The sequence below is a fragment of the Callospermophilus lateralis genome, chromosome 19 (genome assembly GCF_048772815.1).
Source record: "Callospermophilus lateralis isolate mCalLat2 chromosome 19, mCalLat2.hap1, whole genome shotgun sequence".
NCBI lineage: Eukaryota > Metazoa > Chordata > Mammalia > Rodentia > Sciuridae > Callospermophilus > Callospermophilus lateralis.
Genome location: NC_135323.1, coordinates 14,497,522 through 14,510,638, shown reverse-complemented (window position 1 = coordinate 14,510,638; position 13,117 = coordinate 14,497,522). Strand labels below are relative to the sequence as shown.

General features: G+C 39.1%; 1 protein-coding gene across 1 annotated transcript in view; it reads left to right on the top strand.

Annotated features, from left to right (window-relative positions):
• The window catches only part of Dnah3 (dynein axonemal heavy chain 3), a 153,790-nt gene that overhangs the window by 78,426 nt on the left and 62,247 nt on the right, over positions 1-13,117 (top strand). Inside the window, exons 36-39 of the mRNA XM_076840105.2 lie at positions 1,071-1,312; positions 4,457-4,557; positions 5,446-5,551; positions 7,323-7,452. Of these exons, the coding sequence (XP_076696220.1) occupies positions 1,071-1,312; positions 4,457-4,557; positions 5,446-5,551; positions 7,323-7,452 (579 nt within the window). The remainder of the gene's footprint in view (positions 1-1,070; positions 1,313-4,456; positions 4,558-5,445; positions 5,552-7,322; positions 7,453-13,117) is intronic.

Below are 13,117 nucleotides of genomic sequence, written 5' to 3'. Positions count from 1 at the left end.
ACTTCAAGTACTTCATTTAAAATTGTTTTCTAATGACATTTGATGATTCAATTGTGTTTTTTTTATTTTGTTTTAGGAACGAACTTAGATTTGATAACTAAATTTGGCATTTCAAATTTAAATATGGTAATAATTTTGGCACTTAAATATAGTTTAAGAAATGAAATGAAGAAAAAGGAGAATACACCATTATCTTTGCCTCCAAATTCTGCAGAAATAGTTGTTTATTTACTGCTTGGTTCATGCATTCCAACTTTTTCTTACTCTGAAGGATCATGTAAAAGTGTCATTATTTTCTGTTATAAATACTGTACATCCATCATCCTGGTTACTCTGATTGGTCCTAGAACTACAAATATGTGCATTTCCCTGGGAACAGATGACACTGAGTAGGTGAGAAAAAAGATTTAAGGGCTAAGCTAGCCCTTCAGATAGAGGAAAGTGACCACCATCTTTCAGAATCTACCTATCAGTTGTTTCATTATCCCACACCAATGCCAAGGTTCTTAGGTGGCTTTAATAGCAGGTGAGTAAAGAGGGCTGAGAAGATGAAATCTGTCTTCTTTAATACTTGAATTCTTTAGGTCCAGATTTTTTTTTTTCATCCTGGATCTGATTGGCACATTTGCCCTGATGGAAATAAGGCACAGAAGGGAAGTATAATAGAGCAGGGGACAGTGGCACATGCCTATAATCCCAGAAGCTCAGGAGGCTAAGGCAGGAGAATCCCAAGTGCAAAGCCAGCCTCAGCAAAAGCAAGGCACTAAAGAACTCAGTGAGACCCTGTCTTAAATGAAATACAAAATAGGGATGGGAATGTGGCTCAGTGGTCTAGCGCCCCTGAGTTCAATCCCTGGTACCACCCCCGCCCCCCAAAAATGTATGATGGAAAACACTGACTATAATAACTCAAAAATTTAAGTCATAGCCTATCCATATTCCCCAGTTTTTTTATGCAAATATATTCTCTAAGGACTCTTCCTTGGATAGCCTCTGAGATGCCATTATCTCTGGCTTGATGTTCTGGTCTCACTGGAGCCTTTGTAATTATGTTGGACCTTCTTGCCCAGCCAACCAGATGGAGGAGTTTGCCGTGGAGTTCAAGATCATCAATCCCAAGGCCATCACAATGGGGCAGCTGTATGGGTTTTTTGACCCAGTGAGCCACGAATGGACGGACGGTGTCCTAGCCAATGCTTTCCGAGAACAAGCATCTTCAGTGTCTGACGACCGCAAGTGGATTATTTTTGATGGACCAGTGGATGCTGTTTGGATTGAAAATATGAACACTGTTCTGGATGACAATAAAAAGGTAGCTATGGCATCTATCACTTTTTCATGGGTGGGATACATCTTTTATTAAAGTGAGTGAGTGAGTGAAACCATACAAACACATGCATGTAACACCCTAAGAATGAATACTCCACAAGAGAAGAACAGTTTTTAGTTCATGAATTATGCTTCTGTTTGTATTTGTAGTCAGTAAGCTAAATCTGATTAAAGACCATGTCGAATAGTGGTTAAAAACCTTGATGATGACATCAAGTTGAACCTTCTTCACCACCCTTGAGCTGTGTTGTATTAGGCAACTTATATACTTGGTTTTCACATTCATAAAAATATAATAGGACTGTTGATAATGAAGAGAGATAATACATATGGAATGTGGGTTATTCATTACTGTTTAAAAAACTATGCTAATATTTAGTGGCTTAGAAAAACTATTTTTCTCATGATCTTGTGGGTTGGGCATTTTGAAAGGGCTCAGTGAAGTAATTGGGTTTTTTAAATTTATTTTATTTTATTTTTATTAGTTGCTCAAAACATTACAATGATCTTGACATATCATATATCATACATTTGATTCAAATGGGGTATGAATTTTTTATTTTTCCCAAGTGTACAAATTGCAGGATCACATTGGTTATACAGCCACATTTATACATACTGCCATACTAGTGTCTGTTGTATTCTGCTGCCCTTCCTATCCCCTTCCTATACCCGCTCCCCTCCCCTCCCCTCCCATCACCTCTCTTAGTTGTAGATGGACACATTATCTTTATTTTGTTTATTTAGGTGTTTTTTTTTTTTTTAATGTGGTTCTGGGAATCAAACCCAGTGCCTCATGAATGCTAGGTGCTATACCACTGAGCCACAACCCTAGCCTGGCAATTGGTTTTTAATTCTGGTGATTTTAGTGGGGGCAACTGTACTAAAGGATCCACATTCAGGATAGCTCCTTCATTCAGTGCCAGGTGCTCATTCCTCTTGGCCTCCTCTAAATAGCATCTCGCCTTCCAGGCCTTGCATGGCAGTCTCTAGATAGTCGCACTTCCACTAGTGCATGTCTGACTTCCAAGAGGCAGACAGTGGAAGTTTCCAAGAAATGAAGGATCATAGCCAAGTACGGTGGCTCACACCTATAATCCCAGTAGCTCAGGGAGGCTGAAGCAGAAGGATCATAAGTTTAAAGCCAGCCTCAGCAAAAGTGAGGTGCTAAGCAACTCAGTGGGACCCTGTCTCTAAATAAAATACAAAATAGAGCTGGGATGTGGCTCAGTGGTCGAGTGCCCCTGGGTTTAATCCCTGGTGCCAGAAAAATAAAAAAAAAAATTTTAAAATGAAGGATCATGCTTAGAATGACACTCAGTCACTTCCTCCAGTTTTGTTGGTTAAAGAAGTCTCTGACTTAACCAGAGTCAAGAGAACAGGGAAATAGATGCTGTCTCTTGATGAAGGTGAACAAGTTTACACTATAAAAGTATCCATGGGATGGATGCATTGTTAGAGTCTTTGGAAAATACAATCTGCCACAGAAAATACAGTGACACTAAAGAGCTTGGACCTAAGCCAGGCACCCTGGGTTCAAACCCTGGCCACCACAAGGCAGCTCAGTAATCTCAGACAAGCTCTTTATTTTCTCAAGGCCTCAATTTTACCCCTGGGTTCAAATCCCTGGTGCAAAAAAAAAAAAAAAAAAAAAATTGAAGGGTCATGAATCTAGAAATGGGGATGACCATGTCTACAAAGTGTTGTTAGGAAGATAAGTTAATATTTGCAAACTGCTTATCATAGTGCCTGTATTGCTTAAAATGAAATTATAACGTAAAATAAAATGTATCACTACTTCAGATGAGAGTTTCTATGCTAAATAGGCGCCATTATCAAATCAGAATATATTTTCAAACTGTTTACTGTCATAAGAATACACATTAGTCGTGTTCAACAGTGGAAGTCCTAATTATCTAAATTATACATGTTAATTCTAGCATGTGCTTAATTTTGATGATGTAACATAAAAATAGGAAAGTTTTATTATATGATATGGGCTGTACTATGTAAACTAATGTATCTGTTGGTCTTAAGTATGAAGAGAGGGGCTGGGGTTGTAGCTCAGTGGTAGAGCGTTTGCCTCACAAGTGTGAGGCACTTGGTTCAATCCTCAACACCACCTAAAAATAAATAAATAGCCAAGCATGATGGTGCAAGCCTGTAATCCCAATGGCTCCAGAGGCTGAGGCAGGAGGATCGTGAGCTTAAAGCCAGCCTCAGCAATGGTGAGGTGCTAAGCAACTCAATGAGACCCTGTCTCTATTTAAATACAAAATAGGGCTGGGGATGTGGTTCAGTGGTTGAGTACCCCAGAATTCAATCCCTGCCTTGTACCAAAAAAAAAAAAAAAAAAAAAAAAAAAAAAAAGAAAGAAAAGAAAAAAGAAAAAGAAGAAGCATTCAGAGAGTTATAATCGGGGAATTCCCTAATGGTTCCTCTCAACAACTATAGTTTGATATAAATCAAACTATAGTTCAGGGGTGGTCTCTGTTACTTTTATTTATATTCAAAGATGACACAGCTGGGGTGTTAGCCCCACTACAGTTGTGACCTTTCTGGGGGTGCATGTAGTGATATGGGCCAGGTAACATGCAGGGAACTTTTTTTTCCTACAAATTAGGAAGAGCAGTAGGGACCTGTGGTGTTTTCCCTTCTCCTTGGGAGACCAGGGCCCAGGTTTTTTTTAGGACTTCACGGTGTCACCTGAGCCCATGTGGGCAATGGCGGATGAGGCACATATTCTGAGGCTCACCTTTGTGTTTGCACCTCTTTCTACAGGATGTGCCTGCCAAATACTAGGACTTCCAACAGTCTTCCATCCCATTCCAAAAGAGATTTATGGAAAGATTCTTATCACTGTAGCCATGGACTAGTCCATTGGCAGGATTCAAACAGAATCTTGTCTGAGAGATTTGAGCAGATAAAACAGGATGAGGATATGCAGTTATGTCCTATGTTAAACTAAGAGAAAGGGGCTTAGAAATGACTATGTGCCAAGCACATAATAGGTACTCAACATTTGTGGAATGCATTCAAACCAGCTCTTCCTCCACTGAGATCTTTCACTTGCAGATGGAATTTAACCCCTATGCCTGTCCTCCACCCTTCTGCTTTACCCTTTCAGCTATGTTTAATGAGTGGGGAGATTATCCAGATGACCACCAAGATGAGTCTGATCTTTGAGCCAGCCGACCTTGAACAAGCCTCTCCTGCCACCGTGAGTAGGTAAATCAGCTCACACTGGCATCCAAACCCTAATCAGGAACTAAGCTCTGAAAAGCCACAAATGTGACTAAGCCCTACTGAACGTATTTGACATTCACTTACATGTGTCATAGATCAGTCGTTAATCCATACTAAAGTCTAAAATCAAGCCAGTACTTTGGAAAAGTGTTTGACTTTCTCTCTAAGAGTTCAACTTCCATTTGCCCATGACCCAGCAATTCTGCTCCTAACTATATGCCCAAAAGAGACTTACTATGAATAGTAGGAGACCTATAAAGAATATTCACAGTGTCACAACTCACAAAAACAAACATAATGTAACCAGAAATTGTGATATAAATATCATGCAAAATAAATGAGCTGCTCTTACATGCAACTGTACAGATAAGTCTTAGTAAATATATTAAGGATCAAATCACAGCAATATTATATATAAAACTAAGTCCACAATATTACCTTCAGCATGTACCACTGTGCCTTATAGTTATATGTAATATAACTATATATTCATCAATGCATTATAGTTATATTTAATAAAGGGGTTCATTTTGACATGATCATACATCCATGAATTATAATTTGCTCTACTTCAGTCCCCACTTAAATTGTTAAAAATCACTAAAATAAAAATGTATCTATGTATACATTTTAGGAAACACATAAATGTTCTAAAACTATGTAAGAAGGAAAGAAGTCAAGGTTCAAGATGCTGCATCACTGCAGCTGGGGACACTTAGGGGAGTAGGACAGGGAGATCATGTGGCTAGATGAAGGCCATTGTCAAGTCCACTAAGGCCTAGAATAGTGCATAAAATACAGCAGATGTTCAATACAGGTTGGCCAGCGTTGTTAACAGAGAGCACCAGACTGGTTCTCTGTGCTTCCCAGGTGTGGGATGATCTACATGGAGCCACTTCAACTAGGCTGGAAGCCCCTGAAGGATTCGTACATGGACACTCTGCCCACCAGCCTCACTGAGGAGCACCATGAATTGGTGAGACCCACGGGCCCCTTTCCTCCCATCCCACCCCCATTTCCCTACTCATCTACAGAACCTTCTAGGTACATCTTCATCTTCGGAGTTCCAGAATGAAAGAAGGGGAGGGATTTCCTGCCTTCCTCCAGTTATCTTGTTTCCTGTCTTCCTGCCATTTTTCCCCCGAGATTTCTTCTTCATGTGATGAGGATGGAATGGTGCAGTCAATTCTCCCCATTCTTCCACCTTCTCTATCACTTCTCAGCTCCCTAGTGGTGAATCCTGAGAAATGCTCTTTATGTCACCCCTTCCTCCATTATCATCCTTTCCTCTATTGCCTGTAAACAGAAATTTCTGTAGAAGTTGCCGTAGAGGTGGACCCTGTTAGGAAGAGTCATGTTCCTCTCTGTTGCTGATCCCTATCCCTGTAACCTATCCTCCACCTCTCCTTCAAAGAGGAAGCTAGAACCAGAGAGATGCTCTCCTTGCAGCTACTACAAATGACAGTTCCCTTCTTCCCTTCCTTAAAGAGGTAGAAAAGCTCAGGTCATAGATACATAGCTATACTCTCAGGCGAGGGAAGGAGAGAGGGACAGCCTGTGTTTGTGGTGCCTCTTGTCTATTAATCCCTGTATTAAGGGACATCCTTAGGAAAGTCCCCACAGAGGGAGCAAGAGTTGAGTTCTGTCCCACCACGTGGATACTATTACCACGTACATATATGTATAATATGTACAAACACATGCATTTGCAAATAGATACATGTCCATGTATACATTCAGGAACCAGTCTACACACATACACACACACACACACACACACATACACACAGTGAATGCTACCTAGGCCCATGCTTGTAAAGTCCTTCATGATCTCCCCAATGTCCTTTTTTCCCCCCTTGTAGTACTAGGGCCTCACACATGCTAGGCAAGCACTCCACCACGGAGCTATACCCCCAGCCCATCCCCAGTGTCTTCAGCTCAGAGCCTCACTCCTTATCAGGTCCCGCAGTACTCTGTTACCTACCCCTGGCTGCCTCTACAACCTCGTCCCTCCAGCTCATTCCTCCAGCCATTCTCCCTTGACTTCATTCTAGAAAACTCCAGGTTTCACTATGTCAAGGCTTTTGCACTTTTTATTCCTCATAATAGAAATCTTGTCCCAATTCATTTCATGGGTTAGTCCTACCTTCCCTGACCAACTGTCATTTGTTTCCTGCAAATACTTTCCCTGATCTGTAAGTATTTTATTTCCTTGTTTGTTTTTTTAGTTGTCTGTATTCCTAGCTTCTCAGATTGTAAGCTAGCATGGACTTTGCCTATCTCATCCATCATTTATCCCTAGCACTCTTACAATGCATTTAGTAGATGCTCAATGAATATTTGTTTCCTGAATAAATACAGATGCTCCTCAGCTTAAGATGAAGTTATCTCTCAACAAATCTGTCATAAATTGAAAATTTTGTAAGTTGAAAATGCATTTTATCCACCTAATCTACAGGACATTAGCAACACAGCACACTATAAAATATTAGTGGTTTCTCCCATGATTGCAGGATGGACATGGAGCTGTCTGGCTGCTACTTCTCAGCATCATGACAGAGTGTCATACTGAATATCACCAGCCCACAGAAAATAAAAATCAGAATTTAAAATATTTAAATTTTGAACCTATGCTCAAAAGTAATCAGCAGTCTTACATCCCCAGCCTCCTGAGGGGGACCAAGCTCTTAGTCTTCAACTCCCTTTTTGATAACATCTGCCAATCTCACACAGCTTTCTACTCTTAGGTCAATGACATGTTCATGTGGCTTGTCCAGCCCTGCCTGGAGTTTATTCATCATCATTGTAAATTTGTGGTTCAAACATCTCCCATCCACCTTGCCTTCTCAATGATGAGACTGTACTCCTCTCTGCTTGGTAAGTGCCACCTTAAGCCACATGAGGATTGGATGCCCTCACTCCCTTTTGTCCCACTTGAGTTATAATAGGAACAGCTGATTGGCCAAGAATAAGTGAGACTTTAAATTTTAGATAATGGAGGGGGAAAAAATCCATGTGTTTTGTCTTTATCTGATATTGATTGGTGGGGATGAGGGGGTTCTTGTGCAAGTTACCCCATCCTCAGGTTCTTCAACCTTACAATGGAGTAATAATTTCTGTCCTTTATTTCACAGAGATACCCCAGAGGGAGATGAATTTAGATGTTACATATGAATAGATCTCAGGAAAAAAAATTATGCAAAAATAGGAAGTTTTTACATGTTAAGAAAACTTACATAACAAAAATGTAAATTCACAAAATACATAAATACACTGTAAGAGAACCAATCATGTTTGGAATATTTGAAACAATGGTTCTGTGATTTACCTACTACCCAAGGTACAATTATACATATTAATGACAGTGGCACACGAATCAAACTTGTCTGAATTCCAGCATGAATGACAAAAGACATGTCCATTAGGAGGACTTCTATTGGATACCATTTCTTTTTCAAGAGGATGCAGAACTCAAACTCAAGATGAATCTTTTAAAATATTTTTTTCTCAGCACATTTCTTCCCAAAGCATTGTAGTTGTAGTTTTTTTTTAATGTGACACAGTAAACAGTTAAGTGGAGAATTTCTACATGTTATTTTATTTTTAAAAATTAAATTTTGAAGCATTTTTTTCAGAAGCATACCAACTATGTATATAATGCCACTTATTTGCATTATTTTTGGTGAATATTGCATGTTTTCCTAACCTCTCTCCACCATCCTGATGTAATATCTCCTGGAAAAGAAGGCAACACCATGAGAAATAGAGTCATTGTCCTCCATCATAGATGATCTCATCTCTTACTTTGCCAAATCAGCAGTGGTGGAACCTCTCAGAAGTCCTCAGATGCACACAATGACTAAAAACTGGAAGCTGAAACTTGAGTGCACATGGAGATGATTTCAGAAAGTACAGAGTACTCAGGTCCTTCACCTAGTTTTCCTTAATGTTAACATTTTACATAGCCAAGGTACAATGATCGGAATAAGGAAACCAATATTGGTGCTCTTATACTATTAACTAAACTATACACTTTTTTTGAATATCACCAGTTTTTTCACAGATGTCCTTTTCATATTCCAGGATTCAAATCAAAATCTCACATTGCATTTAACTATATGTCCCCATAGTCCCTGCCACTCTGGTAGTCCCTGTCTTTTCTTTTTTGATAACTTTGCCACTTGATGAGTACTGACCAGCTATTTTATTGAATGCTTTTCAATTTAAGTTTGCCTTACATTTTCTTAGAATTAGATTGAAGTTATGCATGTTTGGTAAGAATACTGAAGAAATGGTGATGTACATCTCTTATTACTAATAAATGTTCTGATCAAGGTTAACTTTGGCCAAAAACACATTTTTTGTGTATGCTTTGCTTAGAGAAAGTATTTGGAAACTATGCAAACATCTATTTCTTCTCAAACTTAACACCCACAGATTTTGAGCATCTATTGGTGCATCTTGCCTATAACAATTATTATGGTGCTTGTCTAATGATAATTTTCTGTTTTTATTCCTTCTATATCTATTCATCAGAATTCTTCTAGAAGGAAGAGTGTTTTTCTTCCCCATTTATTTATTCAATTGTTTGTGGATCAAAATATGTACTTATGGATATTTATTTTATTCTACAGATTATAATACCATGCTGCAATTAATTGTTTTGTTACTCAAATGGCTTTAGTCATTGGGAACTCCTTCAGGTTGGCTCTTGTGTCTTTTTGGTATGTTTCTATCCTTTTTGAAGCATGTCCTTGTTTTCTGATACTTCAAAATATTCCAGGCACATCTTGTGATTTCTCTGGCTCACCCTGTAATTAATGACTTCTCTAAAGAGCCCCAGTTTTTATGCTGAAGAGTGGTATTTAGAAACCAGACATTGGGACTAGAGGTGTTCACTGTTACTGAAGAGGGACATCAAATACTTTTATGTGCTGCTGCTGGGAGGAAAGAAGCAGAAAGGCTGTAGGGACTGACTTTGATCAGAAGACTCAGGTGATGAAGTGCAGCCAACCCCTGGGTAACCACGGGCAGCATGGCTGTAAGGAAAAGTATCTAATGGGAGGAAGAGGAAGAGGAGGAGTGCTGAGAAGAAGGGGACCCTTGGGTCTATTCTTTGACCTGAAAGGGAAGTGCACTGTGCTGCTTTGCTACTCAAAGTAGCATTTACAAGAAATATTGCATCACCTGGGAGCTCATTAGAAAAGGAGAAATATGGACCAACTGAATCAGAGCCTGCAATTTTACAAAATCCTGGTTGATCTTACATGTATGATTAAGTTAGAGAATCATAGGAGAAGTCACAAGGAGCTTGGGCTTTGGAGTCAACCAGATTTAGATTCACAGCTTCAGCATGTCTGTGATCTGTAACCCCTGGTGTTTACAAGCCTTAATTGATTCATCTAAAAGGAGAAACAACCATACCTCTTTTATAAATCTGTTTTGTAAGTTAAATAAGAATATGCATTGGGAGAGAGTATTTTGTAAAGATGAAGGAGTAGGAAGCATGAGAAATCAGTCTCCCATCTGGACAACTGGCCTGGCAGAATCTTTCCAATGTAACTATTTTGCAATTCTGGAGTCTATTCCAAGGCTTGCAACTCCAGGGGAAGGCCTGGATAGTACATTGCAATTCATTTTCGTCAATTTCAGCTTTTAGCGTGGTAGCAGCTACCCTTCTCCACCCAGCAGTGCTCTGGCAGGAGCTATGCATGTGTTCCAGGATCAGCCTGCACGAAGGATGTGAGAGTCAGGGTGGACAACAAGGACCTTGTCCACCAAATGTCAGGGATCTGCTTCTGATTGCAGAGGTACAGACACTGCACTCCTACCCCCATGATTGTCAGTCACATCGCATTGGGATGAATAACTTCCAAGAAACTTCCAGGGTCAGCCCCCTTCTCCCCGCTAAATTTTTCTCTTTTCCTCCTATAGGAACTAAACATTTAGGGATTAGGACATTCAAAAACAGCCACATATACAGAAAAATTTGGAAACTCACTACAGATAACCACAGGGGAGAAAAATGTAGTCTTAGGAAAAAAATTTGAGAAAGGAAGGAAATGCTGGAGAGAGATATTGGCCAAATTATAGTTATACTGCATACATATACAATTATGTAACAACTATTCCCACTATTAGGTACAACTATAATGCACCCATAAAAAAAGAAAAAACCCTGAGAAGACCTTAAATTTATAATTCTGTGTGATCCCTAAAACAGACACAGCTGCCAAAGGAGAAAAAAATAAAAGAAAGAGAAACTACTTCATCATGCTTAACGTGAAAGACTGAAAGCTTTTCCTCTTTGATCAGGACCAAGACAAAGATGCCTATTCACACCTTCTACTAAAAATGGTCCTATGGTGGTTCCAGTCTTAGGTTTTTTTTTTTTTTCATTATTCAGATAATTTTATCAATGTTCTTAAAAACATCATTTTGAATTTTTAGATAGGTAGTTTGCTTTCTTTTTATATTTTTAAAATTTTAATTTGTTATATATGACAACAGAATGCATTACAATTCATATTATACATACAGAGCACAATTTTTCATATCTCTGGTTGTACATAAAGTAGAGTAACACCATTTGTGTCTTCATAGATGTTCTTAGGGTAATGATGTCCATCTCAATCTACCATCTTTCCTATCCTTCTCCCTTTCCCTCCCTCCTCCCACCCTTTGCTTTCCAGAGTGGCCATATAAATCCCACTCCTCAATATATATATCCAAACAATCTACAGTCAGCATACTGTAGGAATATGGTCACATCAGTGATCAGTGTTTATAGCAGCACAGTTCACAATAGCCAAATTATGGAACCAGCCCAGATGCCTGTCAACAGACAAATGGATTTTTTAAAATGTGGTCTATACACAATAGAGTTTTACTCAGCATAAAGAAGAATGAAAATATGGCATTTGCTGGTTAAATGGATTGAACTGGAGAACATGCTAAAGAAAATAAGCCAGAAGTTAAGGATTGAATGTTTTCTCTCATATGTGGAAGCTAAATCAAAATAATTGGGATTTGCAAGGGGAGAGGATCCCATAAAAATAGATCAGAGGAAGGGGATTGAGAGGAAAGGAGAAAAGGTGGGAAAGGGGAGAAATGTTAGCTGGACCCTTCCTAATACCATATAAAAATTAACCAAAATGGATGAAAGATCTAAACATAGAGCTAAAACTATAAAATGAACAGAAGAAAACATAAGGCAAAAATCTCATGACACTGAACATGGCCGTGATATCTTAGATTTGACTGAAGGCATAAGCAACAAAAGAAAAAAAAATAAGACAACTTCATCAAAATTTAAAGCTTTTCAATAGTAACAAAAACAGCGTGGTACTGGTACCAAAACAGGCGGGTGGACCAATGGTACAGAATAGAGGACACAGACACCAATCCACAAAATTACAACTTTCTTATATTTGATAAAGGGGCTAAAAACATGCAATGGAGGAAGGATAGCATCTTCAACAAATGGTGCTGGGAAAATTGGAAATCCATATACAACAAAATGAGACTGAATCCCTTTCTCTCGCCATGCACAAAAGTTAACTCAAAATGGATCAAGGAGCTTGATATCAAATCAGAGACCCTGCACCTGATAGAAGAAAAAGTTGGCTCCGATCTACATATTGTGGGGTTGGGCTCCAAATTCCTTAATAGGACGCCCATAGCCCAAGAGTTAATAACAAGAATAAACAAATGGGACTTACTTAAACTAAAAAGTTTTTTCTCAGCAAGAGAAACAATAAGAGAAGTAAATAGGGAGCCTATATCCTGGGAACAAATCTTTACTCCTCACACTTCAGATAGAGCCCTAATTTCCAGAATATACAAAGAACTCAAAAAATTAAACAATAAGATAACAAATAACCCAATCAACAAATGGGCCAAGGACCTGAACAGACACTTCTCAGAAGAGGACATACAATCAATCAATAAGTACATGAAAAAATGCTCACCATCTCTAGCAGTCAGAGAAATTCAAATCAAAACCACCCTAAGATACCATCTCGCTCCAGTAAGATTGGCAGCCATTAGGAAGTCAAACAACAATAAGTGCTGGCGAGGATGTGGGGAAAAGGGTACACTTGTACATTGCTGGTGGGACTGCAAATTGGTGCGGCCAATATGGAAAGCAGTATGGAGATTCCTGGGAAAGCTGGGAATGGAACCACCATTTGACCCAGCTATCGCCCTCCTCGGACTATTCCCTGAGGACCTTAAAAGAGCATACTATAGGGATACTGCCACATCAATGATCATAGCAGCACAATTCACAATAGCTAGACTGTGGAACCAACCCAGATGCCCTTCAATAGATGAATGGATAAAAAAAATGTGGCATCTATACACAATGGAGTATTATGCAGCACTAAAAATGACAAAATCATGGAATTTGCAGGGAAATGGATGGCATTAGAGCAGATTATGCTAAGTGAAGCTAGCCAATCCTTAAAAAACAAATGCCAAATGTCTTCTTTGATTTAAGGAGAGCAACTAAGAACTGAGCAGGGGGAAAGAGCATGAGGAA